The sequence below is a fragment of the Oncorhynchus mykiss genome, chromosome 12 (genome assembly GCF_013265735.2).
Source record: "Oncorhynchus mykiss isolate Arlee chromosome 12, USDA_OmykA_1.1, whole genome shotgun sequence".
NCBI classification, from domain to species: Eukaryota; Metazoa; Chordata; class Actinopteri; order Salmoniformes; family Salmonidae; genus Oncorhynchus; species Oncorhynchus mykiss.
Window position 1 is genome coordinate 53,072,450 of NC_048576.1, and position 24,557 is coordinate 53,097,006.

General features: G+C 44.2%; 1 protein-coding gene across 3 annotated transcripts in view; it reads left to right on the forward strand.

The window, feature by feature from the left end:
* LOC110537768 (rho GTPase-activating protein 26) overlaps positions 1–24,557 on the forward strand; it is a 128,097-nt gene that overhangs the window by 67,621 nt on the left and 35,919 nt on the right. For all 3 annotated transcript variants that reach the window (XM_036937776.1, XM_036937777.1, XM_036937778.1), the window contains exons 8-18: positions 4,006–4,135; positions 4,578–4,678; positions 8,391–8,485; positions 9,404–9,482; positions 9,880–9,916; positions 10,161–10,226; positions 10,366–10,440; positions 11,023–11,107; positions 11,511–11,569; positions 18,674–18,779; positions 24,157–24,316. In XM_036937776.1, coding sequence (XP_036793671.1) covers positions 4,006–4,135; positions 4,578–4,678; positions 8,391–8,485; positions 9,404–9,482; positions 9,880–9,916; positions 10,161–10,226; positions 10,366–10,440; positions 11,023–11,107; positions 11,511–11,569; positions 18,674–18,779; positions 24,157–24,316 — 993 coding nt within the window. The remainder of the gene's footprint in view (positions 1–4,005; positions 4,136–4,577; positions 4,679–8,390; positions 8,486–9,403; positions 9,483–9,879; positions 9,917–10,160; positions 10,227–10,365; positions 10,441–11,022; positions 11,108–11,510; positions 11,570–18,673; positions 18,780–24,156; positions 24,317–24,557) is intronic.

Below are 24,557 nucleotides of genomic sequence, written 5' to 3' on the forward strand. Positions count from 1 at the left end.
TTCGTCATCAATCTACACACAATACCCCATAATGACAAAGAAAAAACAGGTTTTTAGACATTTTAGAACATTTCTTAAAAATAAAAAACACATACCTTATTTATATAAGTATTCAGACCCTTTGCTATGAGACTCCAAATTGAGCTCAGGTGCATCCTGTTTCCATTGATCATCCTTGAGATGTTTCTACAACTTGATTGGGGTCCATGTGTGGTTAATTGAATTCATTAGACATGATTTGGAAAGGCACACACCTGTCTATATAAGGTTGACAGTGCATGTCAAAAACCAAGCCATGAGGTTGAAGGAATTGTCCGTAGAGCTCAGAGACAGTATTGTGTCGAAGCACAGATCTGGGGAAAGGTTACCAAAATATGTCTGCAGCATTGAAGGTCCCCAAGAACACAAATCAAATCAAATGCTATGTCACATGCTCCGAATACAACAGGTGTACCTTACATTGAAACGCTTACTTACAAGCCCTTAACCAAAAATTAAATTCAAGAAATAGAGTTAATAAAATATTTACTAAATAATCTAAATTAAAAAATCTAGTCAATCAAAAAGTAACCCAATACATTTCCATAATAATAACATGGCTATATACAGGTGGTACCGGTACCGAGTCAATGTGCGGGGGTACAGGTTAATCGAGGTCATTTGTAGAGTGACTATGGATAGATAATAAACAGTGAGTAGCAGCAGTGTAAAATCAAAGAGGGGGGTTCAATGTAAATAGTCCAGGTGGCCTCCATAATTCTTAAATGGAAGAAGTTTGGAACCACCAAGACTCTTTCTAGAGCTGGCCGCCTGGCCAAGCTGAGCAATTGGGGGAGAAAGGACTTGGTCAGAGAGGTGACAGCACTCCACCAATCAGGCCTATATGGTAGATTGGCCAGGCAGAAGTCACTCCTCAGTAAAAGGCACATGACAGCCTGTTTGGAGTTTGCCAAAAGGCACCTAAAGGACACTCAGACCATGAGAAACAAGATTCTCTGGTCGGATGAAACCAAGATTCAGCTCTTTGGCATGAATGCCAAGCATCACGTCTAGAGGAAACCTGCCACCATCCCTACTGTGAAGCATGGTGGTGGGAGCATCATGCTGTGGGGATGTTTTTGAGCGGCAGGGACTGGGAGACTAGTCAGGATCGAGGGAAAGATGAATGGAGCAAAGTACACAAATTCCCCAAATACAGGTGTGCCAAGCTGGTAGCATCATACCCAAGAAGACTCTAGGCTGTCATTTTTTATACATTTGCAAACATTTCTAAAAGCCTTTCTTTGCTTTATCACTATGGGGTATATATTTAATCAATTTTAGAATAAGGCTGTTATGCAACAGAATGTGTAAAAAGTCAAGGGGGCTGAATAACTTCCGAATGCACTTTAGGTACACCTGTTATGGCTGCAATCCCGATACTGGGATCGATATGACAACTACCAGTGAAAATAGAGGGCGCCAAATTCAAACCACAGAAATCTCATAATAACAATTCCTAAAACATACATGTGTCTTATATCATTTTAAAGCTATTCCCGTTGTTAATCCCACCAAAGTTAGGTCTCCACCAAACCACAATAATTTTCACAATAATTTTCCAGCAAAATATAGCATTCACAAAAACCAGAAATAAAGACAATTAATCACTAACCTTGAATTATCTTCATCAGTTGACACTCATAGGACTTCATGTTACACAATACATGCATGTTTTGTTTGATAAAGCTCATATTTATATAAAAAAATCTGAGTTTACATTGTCGCGTTAGATTCACTAGTTCCAAAAACATCAACTGATTTTGCATAGCCACATCATTCAACAGAAATACTCATCATAAATGTAGATGATAATACAAGTTATACACATGGAATTATAGATATACCTCTCCTTATTAATGCAACCGCTGTGTCAGATTTCAAAAAAACTTTACGTAAAAAGAAACGCATGCAATAATCTGAGACGGCGCTCAAAAGTAAGAACACCACAGCCGCAAAGATGGCGTCAACATAAACAAGAAATTACATGATAAATATTCCCTTACCTTTGATGATCTACATCAGAAAGCACTCCAGGAATCCCAGGTCCACAATAAATGTTTGTTTTGTTCGAAAATGTCAGTTATTTATGTCCAAATACCTTCTTTTGTTAGCGCGTTTGGTATACATTTCCCAACGCTAATTCTGGTCAGCGTTATATCGGACAAAAACTTCAAAACGTGATATTACCGGTCGAAGAAACATTTCAAACTAAGTAAAGAATCAATCATTAGGATGTTTTTAACATACAGCTTCAATAAAGTCCCAACCGGAGTATTCCTTCTTGTCTATGTGAGTAATGGAACGCAAGTGACTACCACGAGGAAAAAGCGTGATCACAAAATGGCTGATTGATGGACATCTGATATATTCTGCTCTCATTCACTCCCACAACAACATAGAAGCCTCATTATAATTTATATTGATAGTTGACATCTAGTGGAACCCCTAGGCAGTGCAACATCATTCATATCTCAAGGGGATTTCATTGGGGACTCTGGTGAATACATACAAGCTCAGATTTCTGACTTCCTGTTTTGATTTCAACTCAGGATTTTGCCTGCCAATATGAGTTCTGTTATACTCACAGACATCATTCAAACAGTTTTAGAAATGTCAGAGTGTTTTCTATCCAATACTAATAATAATATGCAAATATTAGCAACTACGACTGAGGAGCATGCTGTTTGATATGGGCACCTTTCATCCAAGCTACTCAATACTGCCCCTGCAGCCATAAAAAGTTAACTCAGTGCCAGTGGCAGGTCATTAGTAAATATTTTAGACAGTAAGGGGCCAAGACAACTTCCCTGGGGAATGCCCGACTCTACCTGGATTTTGTTGGAGAGTCTTTGATTGATGAGCACACTGTGTTATATTAGTCAGGTAACTCTCAATCCACAATATAGCAGGGGATGTGAAGCCATAACACATACGTTTTTCCAGCAGCAAATTATGATCGGTCTAACAAAACAGCTCATTATTATCAATTTCTTTCAGCTAATTTCTTTTCAGTCATTTGTTTACTATGAAATATAATTGTGTCTGGTCAAACACATTTTTTTCCAAAAGTTTACTAAGGGTTGGTAGCAGGCTGATTGGTCGGCTGTTGGAGCCAGTAAAGGGTGCTTTGCTATTCTTAGGTAGCGGAATTACGTTTTCTCCCTCCAGGCCTGAGAGCACACACTTTCATGTAGATTTAGATTGGAGAGATATAGTCTATTGTCATCTGCAGTAAAGTTGTCAGACCCAGGTGGCTTGTCATTGTTGATAGTCAACAATAATTATTTAACCTCTTTAACACTCACTTTACATAATTCAAAATGACAATGCTTGTCTTTCATAATTTGGTCAGTTACGAATGGATACGTAAGTTCAGAGTTTGTTGTTGTCGTGACATGCCTAAATTTGCTAATCTCTCACTAATTAGGGTCCCCTGGGAACATTGGCCAACACTTTGGTTCCTACCCTGTCAATAATCCCTGCCTGGCTTATTCATTAATTGTCATTTCAAACAACAATGCATTCAAGGTGCTGCCCACTTTATTTGAACTATATAATTAGAATAATCATTCTATTTCCAAGATTCCAACAGTTCAGCTTTTAACTAGGCCTAGATGTTTTGCCCATATCATTTGTCTCTGCGTGGCACAGTGTGGAAATGACTACAAAAGTACAGGAAATGCAGAAATTGTAGAATATGCTGAAAATGTATTTAGTTTGAACAGTATAAAACAATCAAAATTGAGAAAGCCCAATTACAATCAATTATAATTTATGTGTTGCCACTCTAGGGTCATGACCTACTCATAAAGCATATGTGAACTTTTATTATAAAAAAAAAACATAAAATACCATAATAAATGTGAAAAATATAAGGTTTTGGCCTAGCCCTAACACACTGACTGCAGACAATGGTGTTAGGATGTTTCCATCATTGTCTGTCTCCTTTCCTGCCCTGTTCAGACGCGGAACCGTTTTGAAAGCACACGGTCTGAGGTGGAGTGTCTGATGAGGAAGATGAAGGAGAACCCCCATGAGCACAAGAGTATCAGCCATGACACCATGGAGGGATACCTGTTTGTACAGGAGAAACGTGAGTGTCCCATCCTGCTCTCTCTCTCTCTCTCTCTCTCTCTCTCTCTCTCTCTCTCTCTCTCTCTCTCTCTCTCCCTCTCTCTCTCTCTCTCTCTCTCTCTCTCTCTCTCTCTCTCTCTCTCTCTCTCTCTCTCATGCTGCAATGGGATACAATTTCACTACTCAGTGATTTATTTTTACCACTTAGAAAAGCATGGTGGCGGTAACATCACGACTACCGCTTTAGTCACACCAATGTTGTTTAGACACCAGTGTTGTTTGAAATAGATTTCAATTTCCCCATAGAAACAACAAGGGTAATTGTATTCAGGATGAGAATATCATGCTCTTAGAGGTGACGGGGGACCCAGCGTGTGCAATAACCATGGTAACCCACAAAATGTGTCCAATACTCCCCCCTCTCTGCTTCTCAATCTGCTCCTCTCTCTTCCCTCTCTCAGGCTCTTTCGTGTCAACCTGGGTCAAGCACTACTGCACCTACCATCGAGAGCCCAAACGAGTCACCATGGTCCTGTTCGACCAGAAGTCGGGTGGCAAAGTGGTGAGTTGACTCAGAGAGGAAGAGGTGTAGCCAGGGGCATAACAGGGGCCAAAATCTGTCTTTTCCAGCAGCACTGAGTTTTTGTATGGAGGTCAATGAGAGAGTGTCGAATTTGGTTAACAGAAAATGTTGAACTGTTGAACATCAGATCGGCAATTAGTTTGACTCATCTGCCCTGGGCTCTTTCTGTAATTCCAATTCCGTCATTACAGAGGCAAGAGAGGGGCGAGATCCTGGCGAGATTAAGGTGAAGGGAAATCCGGACACCTCTTCCCTCCATTCTATTGGCCACTTAATAATAAAATGGATGACCTCCGATCGCGGATTTGCTACCAACGGGACTCTTGTCACTGCAATATTCTCTGCTTTTCTGAAACATGGCTTTTGAACAAGATACCCTCCATGGCTAGCCAACTCGATGGATTCTCCATTCACCAAGCAGAGAGGACATTGGAGTCAGGGAAATCGAGAGGGGGAGGGATTTGCCTGTTCATCAATAACAAAGGGTGTGCTATCTCAAGTGCAGGGAAAGTCTCAACCTATTGTTCACCTGTATTGGAATAGCTGATGGTCAAATGCCGATCCTTCTACATCCCGAGGGAGTTTTCAGCTGTTATCGTGACTGTTGTATACTTTCCACCTCAGGACAAGAAAAATAACAAGCTAGCACTTAACAAAATTCTCAGAGCAGGCTCAGAACAACTGGCAGGCATATTCACGGTAATCTTCAACCTCTCCTCTCCTCTCCTTGTCCCAGTCTGTAATCCCCACATGTTTTAAGATGACCACAATCATTCCTGTCCCCAAGAACTCCAAGGCTTCATGTTATAATGAGTACCGCCCTGTAGCACACATCTGTAGTCATGCAGTGGTTTGAAAGTTTGGTTATGGCACACATCAACTCCATCATCCCAGACACCCTATACCCACTCCATACCGCTCCAACAGATCCATAGATGACGCAATCTCAATTGCACTCCACACTGCCCTCACTCACCTAGATAAGAGGAATACCTATGTGAAGTGCTTTTCATTGACCACAGCTCAGTGTTCAACACCATTGTCCCCTTCAAGCTATTCACCAAGCTTGGGACCCTGGGACTGAACACCTCCCTCTGCAACTGGGTCCTGGACTTCCTGACGGGCCGACCCAAGGTGGTATGGTGAGGGTAGGCAACATCATCTCCACCACTCTGACTCTCAACACGGGGGCCCCACAGGGGTGTGTGTTTTGTCCCCCTCAGGAGGCTGAGAAGGTTTGGCATGGGCCCTCAAATCCTCACAAAATTCTACAGTTGCACCATTGAGAGCATCTTGACTGGCTACATTACTGCTTGGTATGGCAACAGCACCGCCATCACTCACATAGCGCTACAGAGAGTAGTGCGGACAGCCCAGTACATCACTGGGTCCGAGCTCCCTGCCATCCAGGACCTCTATATCAGGCGGTGTGAAAGGAAGCCCCGGAAAATTAGTCTCCAGCCACCCAAGCCATAGACTGTTCTCTCTGCCTCCGCATGGCAAGCAGTACAGGTGTATCAAGTTTGACACCAACAGGCTCCTGAACAGCTTCTATCCCCAAGCCATATGACTGCTAAGTAGCTAAATCTGAGTTGACCCTTGTACTTTTTGTTGTTGTTGCACTGTCTCTATGCACACTCACTGGAATCTAAACACTCACGCACACTGACATTCCAACACTCACTTAATTTGCTCACACACACATAACATGCACTCACATTCATAATTACTCTACACACACGCACACACACACACTCACATATTCATCATATACGCTGCTGCTGCTACTCTGTTTATCATATATCCTGATGCCTCATCACATTACCCCTATACATACACTACATGAAAGTATGTGAACACCTGCTCATGGAACATCTCATTCCAAAATCATGGGCATTAATATGGAGTTGGTTCCCCTTTGCTGCTATAACAGCCTCCACTCTTCTAGGAAGGGTTTCCACTAGATGTTGGAACATTGCTGGGGGACTTGCTTCCATTCTGCCACAGAGCATTAGTGAAGTCGGGCACTGATGTTGGGTGTTTCGGCCCGGCTCGCAGTTGGCGTTCCAATTCATCCTAAAGGTGTTTGATGAGGTTGAGGCCAGTGCTCTGTGCATGCCAGTCAAGTTCTTCCACACAGATCTCGACAAACCATTTTTGTATGTACCTCGCTTTTTGCATGGGGGCATTGTCATGCTGAAACATTAAAGGGCCTTCCCCAAACTGTTGCCACAAAGTTGGAAGCACAGAATTGTCTAGAATGTTATTGTATGCTGTAGCGTTAAGATTCACCTTCCCTGGAATTAAGGGACCTAGCCCGAACCATGAAAAACAGCCCCAGACCATTATTCCTCCTCCACCAAACTTTACAGCTGGCACACAGTTGGCTACCTGCATTGGGGCAGGTAGCCTTCTCCTGGAATCCGCCAAACCGAGATTTGACTGCAGTTGATTAGTGCTTCAAAATACATCTGTGTGCTGGAGTCTGGCCTTGTGGTAGTGCTGCTTACTCCAGACTATAACTTGACCTTTGTGGTATGGGTTCAAACTCCGCCTTCATATCTGTTTTCCTTTACCTGAATGTCTTCCCCTTTCGTTTGTGACTTTCTATCTCAATAAAGAGAAAATACCAATACAAGTATTTACTTGTATAATATAAATGTAACATGGAAGAATTTCAAAGATACAGTTACAGCTCATATAAGGAAATTAGTCAACTGAATTAAATTCATTAGGCCCTAATCTATGAATTTCACATGAATGGAAATACAGATATGCATCTTTTGGTCACTGATACCTTAAAAAATGGGCCTCACAATGGGCTTCGTGATCTCGTCACGGTGCAGTGTCTCTGTGCATTCAAATTTCCATCAATAAAAGGCAATTGTGTTTGTTGGTCGGTAGCTTATGCCTGCTCATACCATATATTTTGTTCAGTGTAAATTTTAAAATGCATCTGAAAGAGTGATTCCTGGTGGGCACATCTGCCCCTGACACCTCAGTATTGTCACTGTCAGTGGGCAAGGACAAACACTCAGTGGTAGTATATCGCTCCTCATTTCACTGTTCCTCTCATTGAAGTGTACTGTGGAGAAAAGGATGGCAGAAAGAGGGCGACGAAGTGATGGAGGAAGAGGACAAAGGGCAGAATAGGGGATAGAGGATAAGACATGAGAGGAGATAGAGCAGGGGAGGAGAGAGGTGACGGTGGGAGAGCAGAGGAGTAAAGTAGGAAGGGCAGAAAATGATAATGGACATGAGAGGAAGGATCAGAGAGGAGAGGAGGTATCATTCAGAACACATCAGAGTCGTGGCTTGAGGCTCCGTCTCAGGATTGCTGCCTTGTGTCTCCCAGGATTCTCTGTGCAAACAGTGGTGACACTTCAGTTGCTAATACACTCCCTTTGAAGGAGCGAGGAGATGGGGAAGAGAGGGAATGACGGGGAGATGGGGAGGAGATGGGCTGTGAGATGCTTGCACGGAAATAACCTACATCAAAGTTTCTCACCAGTTTTTTTCCTAGATCCTTTGAGTCCATCCATCCTTGTCCACAATTCACTGTGAGAATCAAAGACGTGTCTTAAAATGACTTGGTTCCATACACGTGGCGGAAGGCACTTCCCATTGGTTGAACTTGAGTGTCATAAATGTCTCTTCTTAAAGGTCGATTAAGGCTTCCTCCGTCTTGCAGGGGGAGGAGGAGAGCTTCACTCTGAAGTCCTGCACAAGACGGAAGACGGATTCTATAGAAAAGAGGTTCTGTTTCGACGTGGAGGCTGTCGACAGGTGAGTCATTGCTGCTGGCTACCAGCTTGTTGTTACCCATTGCAACCACATGGCGGTGCTCACGAGTGTCGCTGGGCTGAGGCTGTGGCTGACTGACTGTGGGGTCGGAGCTCAACGCAGAGGATCTTATTAATATGGATTGTCAAGCGGTGGATGTTAGATGACGAACGCTAAGTGAGATATCTGCCACGTCTCCAGCCCGGTCATAGAAGGGTGTTGTCTGACTGTATATAAAGCAGCAGAGCCAGTGACTCCCTAACTAACGCTAGCTCTACTGTGGCCGCTTCAGCCACTGATCTCCCTCCTCCTGCATCGGCCCATTCCTTCACTCAACCCTCGTAATTTATTCATGGTGTTTGTTTGTCCTCTGCCCAGAGTGTTTGTGTATGTGTGCGTGTTTGTTCACTAGATGCAGTGCACTGTTGTTGTTAGCAGCAGGAAAGTTAAAGCTGGCCTCAACATGCTTTAGCACGCAGAGGCATCGCAAAGACATAACTTGAGGGTGACTGTCAGTGAGAGCCGTGCATTATGGCGTCCTCTGCCCCAGAGTGTTTGTGTGTGTGTGTGTGTGTGTGTGTGTGTGTCTGTGGTTTTAATGGAGGACTGTGTTGACAGCTGAAGGTGAGCCTGCTGCCAGGGCCAGGTGAAATATGGCAACGCTGGCCAGGGATGAGCGTAGCTTAGTTGTAGTTTCGGATAGGGCCGGGGTCGGATTGATAGAGGTGTCAGTCTGTGTTGGGATGGTTGTGGTGGAAGCAGCAGATTGACTTGATGGGGGATAATGTTTAATAATGTCAGAGGACCCAAAGAGGGTGGACAACCCCCTTATGTAGCAGTGATTTCCTTCTGTCAGTCACTGCTACGTGGTGTGTTGCGTTTGATGAAATGCTGATCTTTGTGTGTGTTTGTGCGTTGCAGGCCAGGGGTGATCACCATGCAAGCTCTATCGGAGGAAGACCGTAGGCTGTGGATGGAAGCTATGGATGGGAGAGAACCGGTACGTTGCCAGGGTTACACACTCATCCTGTGCGTGTGTGTGCGTGTGCGTGACTGTGTGTGTGTGTGTGTGTGTGTGTGTGTGTGTGTGTGTGTGTGTGTGTGTGTGTGTGTGTGTGTGTGTGTGTGTGTACTCATATGCATATAGCCCGCCACAGGGATTCGTGGCATAGCTGGCTAACTAACCTTCAACTCCTTTAGGAAGCCACTTCAGTCCGTAGCAACTTCCATTGATGTCAATGTACCGTACTACAACATTACAGCATAGTGTACATGGGCTTATGCAAGTACAGCCTGTGTTCAGTACACGGATAGGTGCTTGTGACCGGTGGTGGTGGTTGATGGCGGTAACGCTAAGCTGTGTAACCGTGGTAACTGGGTGTCTCTGTTCCTTCTAGGTCTATAACTTAAACAGAGACAGCCAGAGTGAAGGCCGTAAGTGACACATTGGTATTAATTTGCTTTACTCTACCATCTGTCCGTATGAATGCACACTGATAATTGATGGGATTCATTCACTTCTCTACCTCCGTTTCTCCCTCTATTTTTCTCTCCGCCTATCTCTCTTCATCCCACTCTTTCTCTCTTTACCTTTCTCTCTCTCGTCCTCTCCCTCTCTCACTGTCCCACCCTGCCTCCCCCACCCTGCCTCCCCATCCCCTCTCTCTCCATCTTTCAGTGGCTCAGCTGGATGTGGTTGGCTTCAACGTTGTGAAGAAGTTTATCTACGCTGTGGAGACCAGAGGTAATGAACTAAGGCTTGGCTGCTTACAGGCATCACAGGTCTCTAGTACTACTGTATTGTGAACCTGGTGTCACTGGTCACTCTTACAAGTCCTATACAATCTTTATAGATATCTGTCTTGTTCTGTCCTGTCCCACAGGCATTGACGAGCAGGGCCTGTACAGGATTGTTGGAGTAAACTCCAGGGTGCAGAAACTCCTGGGTCTTGCCATGGGTAAGACAGAGAGATAATGGAGCTGTGTGTGTGTGTGCGTGTGTGTGTGTGCATGTGTATGTGCGTGTGCGCGTGTGTGTGTGTGTGTGTGTGTGTGTGTGTGTGTGTGTGTGTTAGAGAAAGATTGAGTCCTTGCCCCAAAAACAAATCTGAACAGGTAATATTTGAGGGCAAGATTGAATCTAACTTATTTAACATTTATGCGGTAGTTTTGTTTGCACAACCTGTCTTATTCTGATAGCTGGAATCTCCTGCTCCTCCTGTTTGGGGAGCCTATACTGTAGTAGAAAACGGTAGAAAACCATCCTGCGGATTTATGTGAATAGCTATGGGGAATAGGCAATTTATGCAACTGTATAAATAATGCAAAACAAGTTAAATTACTGTAGATATACTGTAGCTCTGAGACTGACAGACGGAAAAGCACAGGAGGAGGTGACCATAGAACTGGTAGAGGACTGGAGGAGAGAATATACTGACAACTGCCAAATAGAATACAATAGATAGGTTCAATCACAAACGTCTGAAATCACAAAGCTCCTCAAATGACAGATGATGACATCTATCCTCTCCCTCTGACAGATCCTAAAACCTGTGCTGACGTGGAGCTGGACAGTACAGAATGGGAGATCAAGACCATCACCAGCGCAATCAAGTACTACCTTAGGTACAGTACTGTGAATCCATTGCCCAGGTCTAGTCATGGGAATGACTAAAGATAGTAAAGGAACACAGGCTCTCTATGAGTACTGCAGTTAGTGTGTACAATAACACTGCACCGAGTGAGAGAGGGCTGAGAGCATGTGGTTGTCCAGTATGGCCCTGGCCTGCTGAGTAGAGCTAAGGAGGACAGGATCGAGGGCCATGGGAGAGAGCAGAGGGGTTAGTATGAAGAAGAGATGAGAGAGGAGGAGGGGGTAGAGGGCTAGGACTGAGGAGACCCACATACACAAACAGCCCAGTTTTCCGCCTGCCTAATGAAGAGGGAAATCAGCCTGATGAGTGGAGGGCCATGACTCTCTGCCTGCCTGCCGCTGTGCCCATTGACTCTCTGTGTCTTCTCTCCTCAGAATGCTGCCCGCGCCCCTTATGACTTATCAGTATCAAAGGAGCTTCATCAAGGCAGCCAGTGAGTCTTTTTTCTCCTCCTCCTTCCTCTCTCTCTCTCTCTCTCTATCTCTCTCTCTCTCTCTCTCTCTCTTTCTCTCTCTCTCTCTCTCTCTCTCTCTCTCTCTCTCTCTCTCTCTCTCTCTCTCTCGCTCTCTCTCTCTCTCTCTCTCTCTCTCTCAACAGTTGATCTGGTTCCACTTCTTTTCCCCTCTTCCTCTTCCTGATAGCAGCTCCGCTGACTTTGTTTTGATAAACCAGTCTGGTTTTGAATTTGATGGCCTGGTTTAGCTCCGTTGGGCAGTAGTGGGGTTGACGTGTGAAGGAGAAGCAGGACGTAAGGGTGTGTCCTTGGCAAGCCATAAAGGAAATGGCTTTTCAGTGGGGCCAGCTGGGATGATGGAGGATGGGAAAGATAACCAACAACAACAACGAATATAGCCTATAATATATTTATTGCCCCCTCCCCCAAACTTCCATTTACCATCTCCCTGTCCACTAATTGGTCCTTACATTAGCCAGAGCTGCATTTTCTCCTTCTCTTCCTTTTTCGCTCTCTCTCTCTCCGTCCCCTTCCCTCCGCAGCCCATCTCTCTCTCTCTCTCTCTCTCTCTCTCTCTCTCTCTCTCTCTCTCTCTCTCTCTCTCTCTCTCTCTCTCTCTCTCTCTCTCTCTCTCTCTCTCTCTCTCTCTCTCTCTCTCTCTCTCTCTCTCTCTCTCTCTCTCTCTCTCTCTCTCTCTCTCTCTCTCTCTCTCTCTCTCTCTCTCTCTCTCTCTCTCTCTCTCTCTCTCTCTCTCTCTCTCTCTCTCTCTCTCTCTCTCTCTCTCTCTCTCTCTATCCACCTCTCTCTTCCCCCCCTCTCCCTCTCTCCCCGTTCATATCTGCTGTGTCATTGGCTGCCGCATACCTGCCTGCTCTGAGATGTCTGCTTCCTCCAGGCACTGCATGCTGGTTGACATCAGGCCATTGCCCCAAGATGAACTCTATTTTACGAGCACCTCCTCTTCCTCCTCCTGAGCCACCCCGCCCCTCTTTGCTCTGCTCCGGTTTTGGGAGGGAAGGCTGTGTGCAATCAGGAACCTAGTCTGAGGCATGCACCAGCAGGAAAACACACACCTACCAGACACGAACACTCATACTCATACACTTTCTGTCACACACAAACTCACTTAAATGACCACAGACACGCACCACACACTAATCTTAATCTTAACCCGAAAACTTAACCCTAAACCTAATTTTTTTAAGGTATTTAAAAGTATTTAGACCCCTTCACTTTTTCCACATTTTGGTAGGTTACAGCCTTGTTCTAGAATTGATTCAATGTTTTTTTTCCCTCATCAATCTACACACCATACCCCATAATGACAAAGCAAAAACAGGATTTTATAATTTTTTGCAAAATGTGTATATATATATCACATTTCCATATGTATTTAGACCATTTACTCAGTACTTTGTTGAAGCACCTTGGGCAGCGATTACAGCCTCGGGTCTTCCTGGGTAGGACGCTACAAACTTGGCACACCTGTATTTGGGTAGTTTCTGACATTCTTCTCTGCAGATCCTCTTAAGCTCTGTCAGGTTGGATGGGGATTGTCGCTGCACAGCTATTTTCAGGTCTCTCCAGAGAGAAGTTCGATCGGGTTCAAGTCTGGGCTCTGGCTGGGCCACTCAAGGACGTTCAGAGAATTGTCCTGAAGCCATTTCTGCGTTGTCTTGGTTGTGTGCTTGTGTGAACATTCGCCAAACTTCAAGCAGGCTGTTGTGTATTTTTGTCACGTCCTGACCTTAGTGCCTTTTTTATGTCCCTATTTTAGTTTGGTCAGGGCGTGAGTTGGGGTGGGCATTCTATGTGTTGTTCTATGTTTTTGTATTTCTGTGTTTGGCCTGGTATGGTTTCCAATCAGAGGCAGCTGTTTATCGTTGTCTCTGATTGAGAACCATACTTAGGCAGCCTGTTTTCCCACTATGATTTGTGGGTAGTTGTTTTCTGTTTTGTGTTGCTGCACCTTACAGGACTGTTTTGTTTTACTCTGTTTGTTATTTTGTTTAGTGTTTCTGTTCTAATAAATATAACATGAACACTACCCACGCTGCGCTTTGGTCCGATCCATCCTATTCCTGATCAGAAGAGGAAGACAATCGTTACAATTTTACTGAAGTGTGGCTTCAATCTAGCCACTCTACCATAAAGGCCTGATTGGTGGAGTGCTGGAGAGATGGTTGTCCTTCTGGAAGGTTCTCCCTTCTCCACAGAGAAACTCTTGAGCTCTGTCAGAGTGACCATCAGGTTCTTGGTCACCTCCCTGACCAAGGCCTTTCTCCCAGAATTGCTCAGTTTGGCCTAGTGGCCAGCTCTAGGAAGAGTCTTGGTGGTTCCAAACTTCTTCCATTTAAGAATGATTGAGGCCACTGTATTCTTTGGGACATTCAATGCTGCAGACATTTTTTGCACGCTTCTCCAGATCTGTGCCTCGACACAATCCTGTCTCGGAGCTCTATGGACAATTCCTTTTGATATGCACTGTCAACTGTGGTACTTTCCAAATCATGTCCAATCAATTGAATTTACCACAGGTGGACTCCAATCAAGTTGTAAAAACATCTCAAGGTTGATCAATGGAAACAGGAATGCCTTGAGCTCAATTTCATGTCTCATAGCAAAGGGTTTGAATACTTATGTAAATAAGGTATTTCTGCTTTTAATTAGTAATACATTTGCGAAAGATTTGTGTAGATTGATGAGAAACAATAAACATTTAATCAATTTTAGAGTAATGCTGTAATGTAACAAAATGTGGAAAAAGTGAAGGGGTCTGAATACTTTCTGAATGCACTGTATATACTGTATGTGTATATATATATATAAATAGGGTGGCAGGTAGCTGGGGCAGCAGGTAGCCGCCCAGCTACCTAATAAACAACTATATATATATATATATATATATATATACACTACCGTTCAAATGTTTGGAGTCACTTAGACATTTCCTTGTTTTTTAAAGAAAATCACATTTTTTGTCCACTAAAATAACATCAGAACATCATAAATACAGTGTAGACATTGTTAATGTTGTAAATGACTATTGAAGCTCGAAATGGCAGATTTTTTTTAATGGAAAATCTACAGAGGCCCATTATCAGCAACCATCACTGCTGTGTTCCAATGGCATGTTGTGTTACTTAATCCCAGTTTATCATTTTAAGAGGCTTATTGATCATTAGAAAACCCTTTTGCAATTATGTTAGCACAGCTTTTGTGCTGATTAAAGAATAAATAAAACGGGCCTTCTTTAGACTAGTTGAGTATCTGGAGCATCAGCACTTGTGAGTTCGATTACAGGCCCAAAATGGCCAGATTTTTCTTCTGAAAATCGTCAGTCTATTCTTGTTCTGCGAATTGAAGGCTATTCCATGCGAGAAATTGCCAAGAAACTGAAGATCTCGTACAACACTGTGTACTACTCCCTTCACAGAACAGCACAAACTGTCTCGAACCAGAATAGAAAGAGGAGTGGGAGGCCCTGGTGCACAACTGAGCAAGAGGACAAGTCCTCAACTGGCAGCTTAATTAAATAGTAACCGCAAAACACCAGTTTCAATGTCAACAGTGAAGAGGCGACTCCGGGATGCTGGCCTTCTAGGCAGAGTTCCTCTTTCCAGTGTCTGTGTTCTTTTGCCCATCTTAATATTTTATTTTTATTGGCCAGTCTGAAATATGGCTTTTTCTTTGCAACTCTGCCTAGAAGGCCAGCATCCCGGAGTCGGCTCTTCACTGGTGACGTTGAGATTGGTGTTTTGCGGGTACCATTTAATGAAGCTGCCAGTTGAGGACTTGTGAGGCATCTGTTTCTCAAATGTTACTGACAAGAAGCACATGGCTGAACTCTTTAATCAGAACTTCATTAAGTTAGAATTCCTGTTTGACTCAGCTATGCCTCCTTGCCCGTCCAACATTTCCTCATCTCCCACCCCTAATTTTTTATTTTACCTTTATTTAACTAGGCAAGTCAGTTAAGAACATATTCTTATTTTCAATGACGGCCTAGGAACAGTGGGTTAATTGCCTTGTTCAGGGGCAGAACGACAGATTTTCACCTTGTCAGCTCGGGGATTCGAGCTGACAAACTTTCAGTTACAAGTCCAACGCTCTAACCACTAGTCTACCTGCCACCAATGCGACTATCCCCGATGCTTCTACTTCTTTTTCCCCTGCCACGCTACAAAGTTTCTCTCTGCAGGCAGTCACTGAGGAGCTCCTTAAACTCGACCCCCAAAAAACATCTGCCCCTATCATCGCCAAGCCTATCGCTAACCTTTTTAACCTGTCTCTCCTTTCTGGGGAGGTTCCCATTGCTTGGAAGGCAGCCACAGTTCATCCTTTATTTAAAGAAGGAGATCAAGCTGATCCTAACTGTTATAGGCCTATTTCTATTTTGCCCTGTTTATCAAAAGTGTTTCGAAAAACTTGTCAATAATCAACTGACTGGCTTTCTTGATGTCTATAGTATTCTCTCGGGTATGCAATCTGGTTTCCGCTCAGGTTATGGATGTGTCACTGCAACCTTAAAGGTCCTCAATGATGTCACCATTGCCCTTGATTCTAAGCAATATTGTGCTGCTATTTTTATTGACTTGGTCAAAGCTTTTTTAATACCGTAGACCATTCCATTCTTGTGGGCCGGCTAAGGAGTATTGGTGTCTCTGAAGGGACTTTGGCTTGGTTTGCTAACTACCTCTCTCAAAGAGTGCAGTGTATAAAGTCAGAAAATCTGCTGTCTCAGCCACTGCCTGTCACCAAGGGAGTACCCCAAGGGTCAATCCTAGGCCCCACGCTCTTCTCAATTTACATCAACAACATAGCTCAGGCAGTAGGAAGCTCTCTCATCCATTTATATGCAGATTATACAGTCTTATACTCAGCTGGCCCCTCCCCGGATTTTGTGTTAAATGTTTTAGAATAAAGCTTTCTTAGTGTCCAACAAGCTTTCTCTACCCTTAACCTTGTTCTGAACATCTCCAAAACAAGGTCATGTGGTTTGGTAAAAATAATAACGCCACAGGTGTTATTACTACCTCTGAGGGTTTAGAGCTTGTGGTGGTCAACTCATACAAATACTTGGGAGTATTGATAGACGGTGCACTGTCCTCTCAGCACATATCAAAGCTGCAGGCTAAAGATACATCTAGACTTGGTTTCCTCTAACGTAATCGCTCCTCTTTCACCCCAGCTGCCAAACTAACCCTGATTCAGATGACTGTTCTACCCATCCTAGATTACGGCTAGATGTTCTTTACCATTCAGCCATCAGATTTGCCACCAATGCTCCTTATAGGATACATCACTGTACTCTATACTCCTCTGTAAACTGGTCATCTCTGTATACCCGTCTCAAGACCCACTGGTTGATGCTTATTTATAAAACCCTCTTAAGCCTATCTGAGATATCTACGGCAGCCCTCATCCTCCACATACAACACCCGTTCTGCCAGTCACATTCTGTTAAAGGTCCCCAAAGCACACACATCCCTGGGTCGCTCATCTTTTCAGTTCGCTGCAGCTAGCGACTGGAACGAGCTGCAACAAACACGCAAACTGGACAGTTTTTTCTCAATCTCTTCATTCAAAGACTCAATCATGGACACTCTTACTGACAGTTATGGCTGCTTTGTGTGATATATTGTTGTCTCTACCTTCTTGCCATTTGTTGACTGTGCCCAATAATGTTTGTACCATGTTTTGTGCTGCTACCATGTTGTGTTGCTACCATGTTGTTGTTATGTTGTGGTCCTACCATGCTGTGTTGTCATGCGTTGCTGCCTTGCTATGTTGTTGTCTTAGGTCTCTATTTATGTACTGTTGTGTTGTCTCTCTTGTTGTGATGTGTGTTTTGTCCTATATTTATATTGTATTTTTTATTTAATTTTTTATCCCAGGCCCCGTCCCCGCAGGAGGCCTTTTGCCTTTTTGTAGGCCATCATTGTAAATAAGAATTTGTTCTTAACTGACTTGCCTAGTTAAATAAAGGTTAAATAAAAAAAATGTTGGTGTGTGTACGCGCGCAGGTATGTGTGTATGCGAAGACACTGGGAGTCGATTGCGGTGGGGAGGTGACAGTGGGGGTATGATGTAGTGTCACCCCCTGTGAATGCTCTGTCAACTGGCTTTGTGGTGACTGATGAGGGCCATCCATCAGCTGTCTGCTCCCCGAGGCCTGGCTGGCTTTCTGGCTGTAACCTAGCTGGCTGGACCACTCTGAGACGGCACAGTGCACTGACCTGCAGACACACACCTGCCCAGTGACCCATTTGTGCAATGGTTCAAATGGCATTTGTCTTATTTCAGATGTATCTGTGTTTCGAACTTCAGCTGCTTTTCATTGTGTTTGCCAGGCTGGCGCAATGGAACCAATGGAATATTAACTATATGCTCAAATGACTTGAAAGGTAACCAATTCGATTTGATTCGATTCTTGACCCCGGTTGGGCAGCCCTGTCCCAGTCCAGAAGACACTAGAGGAGAGAGAGAGAGGTAGCCTCAACTCCAGCTGTTGTTCAGTGTTGACTGGTCTGGTATCACGAAGCTAGGACAGAGGTACTGTAGGGTTCAGTAGTGAAGGTGTTCTGAGGCAAACCTCTCTCAGGTTAATGGAGGATAAGGATGATGCTGGCTGCATTCAGAAGCTACATGCAGGTTGTAACCGATAGTTACCTCAGTCTCCAAGGAATAAGTGCTTTGATCAAATCTGTGGTATGATAAGCTCTTGTGGTAAGCAGCAGTATAGTATATTGGCCGTGTGGGAAGTTAAAGGGGAATTTAACCAAGGGCAGGGTATTATAGTATTATTTCACCAGCCTTCTGGTAAATGCAACAGCGCCAATATGTTATGATAATGGCAAAAATAGTGTTCTACATGAAGTTGTCACGGTTATTTAGACAGAGGAGTACAGGAAGCCAGTGTCCTTACTAACCTCATCTTCCACCTTCATCTCTTCCCCTCTGCTCCATCTCTCTCTCGCACTCTCTCCCCCTCCATCTCTTCTCTACCTTTCCCCTCCTCTCTCTCTCTCCATCTCTCCCCCTCCATTCCCCCCCCCCCCACGCCCCCTTCTCTCTCTGTAGAACTGGACAATCAGGAGGCGAGGATCACAGAGATCCACAGCATCATCCACCGGCTCCCAGAGAAAAACCGCCAGATGCTGGACCTGCTTACCAAACACTTGGCAAAGTAGGTTAAGTTTAGGCCCGGGGTCCACGGACCCTTTCACTGTGTTACAAATCCTCCTGACCGTACTGCGCTGATGACCATGACTACAACCGAGTCCCAAATGGCACTCTTTTCCCTATACAGTGCACTATCTTTCACCAGAGCCACATGGCACCTGGTCAAAAGTTGTGCACTCAATAGAGAATAAGGGGCAATTTGGGGACTCAGTTGTAGTCGTGGTCATCAGCGCAGTACGGTCAGGGGGATTTGTAACACAGAAAAAGGGATCCGGCCATGACCATGACCATGACCACGCCTATAAGAGGATTGGCTTGGTAATGAACTCTGCACTGTATTGTTGACATCAGTATGCAGTAATGGCTCCAAGCTTTCCCCTGTGTTCCCCCCTACTACACACCACGATCAACACACAGCATTAGTTTGGTCCTGGCCTCATTCTATCCTTTTGGGTATTGTTGTCCAATTGAGGCAGTGGAGCCATCTGTCTGTCTCAGTGATCCTCCAGCATTAGGATTATGTCAGGGTGACGGTAGGTTAGTGTCAGAGGCAGGCTGCAGACCTAAAACTCTTACCCTCTTTGTTGTTGTCCAGCATGCTGAGATAGGATTATGGATAATCCCGAACTGGTCTTCATGGGTTAGATTTCACTTGCATTCAAATCAAAATCAAATCAAATCAAATGTATTTATATAGCCCTTCGTACATCAGCTGATATCTCAAAGTGCTGTACAGAAACCCAGCCTAAAACCCCAAACAGCAAGCAATGCAGGTGTAGAAGCATGGTGGCTAGGAAAACCCCCCTAGAAAGGCAAAAAACCTAGGAAGAAACCTAGAGAGGAACCAGGCTTTGTGGGGTGGCCAGTCCTCTTCTGGCTGTGCCGGGTGGAGATTATAACAGAACATGGCCAAGATGTTCAAATGTTCATAAATGACCAGCATGGTCAAATAATAATGATCACAGGCAGAACAGTTGAAACTGGAGCAGCAGCACGGCCAGGTGGACTGGGGACAGCAAGGAGTCATCATGTCAGGTAGTCCTGAGGCATGGTCCTCCGAGAGAGAGAAAGAAAGTGAGAAAGAGAGAATTAGAGAGGGCATACTTAAATTCACACAGGACACTGGATAGGACAGGAGAAGTACTCCAGATATAACAAACTGACCCTAGCCCCCCGACACATAAACTACTGCAGCATAAATACTGGAGGCTGAGACAGGAGGGGTCAGGAGACACTGTGGCCCCATCCGAGGACACCCCCGGACAGGGCCAAACAGGAAGGATATAACCCCACCCACTTTGCCAAAGCACAGCCCCCACACCACTAGAGGGATATCTTCAACCACCAACTTACCATCCTGAGACAAGGCCGAGTATAGCCCACAAAGATCTCCGCCACGGCACAACCCAAGGGGTGGCACCAACCCAGACAGGAAGATCACATCAGTGACTCAACCCACTCAAGTGACGCACCCCTCCTAGGGACGGTATGAAAGAGCCCTAGTAAGCCAGTGACTCAGCCCCTGTAATAGGGTTAGAGGCAGAGAATCCCAGTGGAAAGAGGGAACCGGCCAGGCAGAGACAGCAACGGCGGTTCGTTGCTCCAGAGCCTTTCGTTCACCTTCCCACTCCTGGGCAAGACTACACTCAATCATATGACCCACTGAAGAGATGAGTCTTCAGTAAAGACTTGAAGGTTGAGACTGAGTTTGCGTCTCTTACATGGATAGGCAGACCATTCCATAAAAATGGAGCTCTATAGGAGAAAGCCCTGCCTCCAGCTGTTTGCTTAGAAATTCTAGGGACAATTAGGAGGCCTTGTCTTGTGACCGTAGTGTACGTGTAGGTATGTACGGCAAGACCAAATCAGAGAGATAGGTAGGAGCAAGCCCATGTAATGTTTTGTAGGTTAGCAGTAAAACCTTGAAATCAGCCCTTGCCTTGACAGGAAGCCAGTGTAGGGAGGCTAGCACTGGAGTAATATGATCAAATGTTTTGGTTCTAGTCAGGATTCTAGCAGCCGTATTTAGCACTAACTGAAGTTAATTTGGTGCTTTATCCGGGTAGCCGGAAAGTAGAGCATTGCAGTAGTCTAACCTAGAAGTGACAAAAGCATGGATTAATTTTTCTGCATCATTTTTGGACACAAAGTTTCTGATTTTTGCAATGTTACGTAGATGGAAAAAAGCTGTCTTTGAAATGGTCTTGATATGTTCTTCAAAAGAGAGATCAGGGTCCAGAGTAACGCCAAGGTCCTTCACAATTTTTTATTTGCGACGACTGTACAATCATTAAGATTAATTGTCAGATTCAACAGAAGATCTCTTTGTTTCTTGGGACCTAGAACAAGCATCTCTGTTTTGTCCGAGTTTAAAAGTAGAACGTTTGCAGCCATCCACTTCCTTATGTCTGAAACACATGCTTCTAGCAAGGGCAATTTTGGGGCTTCACCATTTTTCATTGAAATGTACAGCTGTGTGTCATCCGCATAGCAGTGAAAGTTTACATATGTTTTCGAATGACATCCCCAAGAGGTAAAATATATAGTGAAAACAATAGTGGTCCTAAAACAGAACCTTGAGGAACACCGAAATGTACAGTTGATTTGTCAGAGGACAAACCATTCACAGAGACAAACTGATATCTTTCTGACAGATAAGATCTAAACCAGGCCAGAACTTGTCCGTGTAGACCAATTTGAGGTTTCCAATCTCTCCAAAAGAATGTGGTGATCGATGGTATCAAAAGCAGCACTAAGGTCTAGGAGCACGAGGACAGATGCAGAGCCTCGGTCTGATGCCATTAAAAGGTCATTTACCACCTTCACAAGTGCAGTCTCAGTGCTATGATGGGGTCTAAAACCAGACTGAAGCATTTCGTATACATTGTTTGTCTTCAGGAAGGCAGTGAGTTGCTGCGCAACAGCCTTTTTAAAATGTTTTGAGAGGAATGGAAATTCGATATAGGCCGATAGTTTTTTATATTTTCTGGGTCAAGGTTTGGCTTTTTCAAGAGAGGCTTTATTACTGCCACTTTTAGTGAGTTTGGTACACATCCGGTGGATAGAGAGCCGTTTATTATGTTCAACATAGGAGGGCCAAGCACAGGAAGCAGCTCTTTCAGTAGTTTAGTTGGAATAGGGTCCAGTATGCAGCTTGAAGTTTTAGAGGCCATGATTATTTTCATCATTGTGTCAAGAGATATAGTACTAAAACACTTGAGCGTCTCTCTTGATCCTAGGTCCTGGCAGAGTTGTGCAGACTCAGGACAACTGAGCTTTGAAGGAATACGCAGATTTAAAGAGGAGTCCGTAATTTGCTTTCTAATAATCATGATCTTTTCCTCAAAGAAGTTCATGAATTTATCACTGCTGAAGTGAAAGCCATTCTCTCTTGGGGAATGCTGCTTTTTAGTTAGCTTTGCGACAGTATCAAAAAGGAATTTCGGATTGTTCTTATTTTCCTCAATTAAGTTGGAAAAATAGGATGATCGAGCAGCAGTAAGGGCTCTTCGGTACTGCACGGTACTGTCTTTCCAAGCTAGTCGGAAGACTTCCAGTTTGGTGTGGCGCCATTTCCGTTCCAATCTTCTGGAAGTTTGCTTCAGAGCTCGGGTATTTTCTGTGTACCAGAGAGCTAGTTTCTTATGAGAAATGTTTTTAGTTTTTAGGGGTGCAACTGCATCTAGGGTATTGCGCAAGGTTAAATTGAGTTCCTCAGTTAGGTGGTTAACTGATTTTTGTCCTCTGGCATCCTTGGGTAGACAGAGGGAATCTGGAAGGACATCAAGGAATCTTTGTGTTGTCTGTGAATTTATAGCACAACTTTTGATGTTCACCATTTCTATTCACGTTTCTATTTGCATTTCATGTGCTGTTACATATGAGATGGTAAGTCCAGAAATCGTACATGTCAGTTGTTCTATAGATCGAAATGGGCAGATGTTGGATAATAACAGTGTTGAAGTGTTCGAAATTTAGCTAAAGGAAGGGCTTGACTTTGTTAGCATGTGCACTATGATATATCAGTTATTTTGGCCAACTGGCAACTGGCATTAGTGATATGTGTTGCAATTAAAGAACACATCAGTGATAGTGAAGGGTCATTCGCTAAAGAACGGCTCTATTAGAGCGGTTATTTTTTGTGATCGTCGGGAACCAAATCGCATCTTTGAAAGAGTCGTTAATTTGTCTCCCTAATTTGCATACTTTCACTACTGCTTTTTGAGCTCCAAACAACACATTTCTGCAAATGAGTTATATATATATATATATATATATATTCACTAAAGATTGCAATTCCTCACTGCAGGAACAATATATAGTGAGGAGAGAGCCTTTTTCTAGTCCACACATTTTTACAGTGCGTCATTCTTTTTGCAGGCCATCTAATAATTTGCTCAGGTAAAAATGCATTTGAACTTAACTTCTTGGCTTTAAAATGTATTTGAACTTGCATGTCACAATCGGACATAACATGGTTTTTAGGTACATTTTAAGCGCTACTGAATAAAGAGCCGTTTGGAAGCCACATTATCATATCTTTTAGCTAAACAGAGCCAAATAAGCCCCCTCACTGAAAGAAAGAAAAGATAAGAATCACATATTTTGTGTTTTAAATGGCACTCTACTCCTTTTATAGCACACTAGCGAGATTATGTTGTTGTTGTTGGGGTGGTCAATTTATTGTATTTAATTAAATTTATGGTGACACAGACAAAAAACTGAACACCCACCCATTCCCACCCCGCACCCACACAGGACCCCATTTACTGAAGATATCATAGCAATTCTCTTATTTTTTTTCAGTAGACCACAGCTCAACATTTGTCTCTTTAGCACCATGCATATGGGACACAGAAAGTTCCATGTTAGCTTCGTCCATAAATTAAAGCGCCCTTTGACAGAGATTAAGGCTCTTGCCAAAGCAACACAACCATCTTTTTGGCTGCTGTAAGTCCGGCTAGCCATATTGGTTTTTCGCTACCGGTAAGTTCCATGGAAGAATCGTCATTGATTGTTGTTGGTGAAAAGGGTATATTTTTTAGCAACAATGGTGGATAAAGACATTAAAACCTGATTCCAGAGTGGGAGGACCTCTGGGCATTCCCAAATCATGCAAAAACATGCCTTGGGCATGTCTCTCTCTCTCTCTCTCCTTCCCTCTCTCTCTGTCTCGTTCTCTTTTTCTCTCTCGTTCTCTCAGTTCTCTCAGTTTCTCTCTCTTGGTCTCTCTCTCATTCTCTCTCTCTCTCTGTCTCTCTCTCTCTCGTTATGTCTGTCTGTCTCTCTCTCTCTCTCACACACACACACACACAAACACACCTCTTCATCTTTCTCCTTTCTTCCCCCCCCCCCTCCCTGCTCCTCCCTCCCTCCCCCAGTGTGGCCAGTCACCACCAGCAGAACCTGATGACTGTGGCCAACCTGGGCGTGGTGTTCGGCCCCACTCTGCTGAGGCCCCAGGAGGAGACTGTGGCCGCCATCATGGACATCAAGTTCCAGAACATTGTGGTAGAGATCCTCATCGAGAACCATGAGAGGGTGAGTCAGACAGTCAGTTGTTCAACACAGTCCAACACCCAGACGTGGATGACGGCACAAGTCTCTAAGTCGCAGCCCCTATCACTCACCGCTTACCACATTACTCTTTCCCTGGACATACACAATGGTGTGTAGGGCAACTGTTAAACCTCTGTCCAATACCCAGTACCTAAAGTTTTTTGTAAGTCAAGCACATTCTGAAAAGGGGCCCACGAGAGGAAGGGAGGAAGGGTGAGAAAAG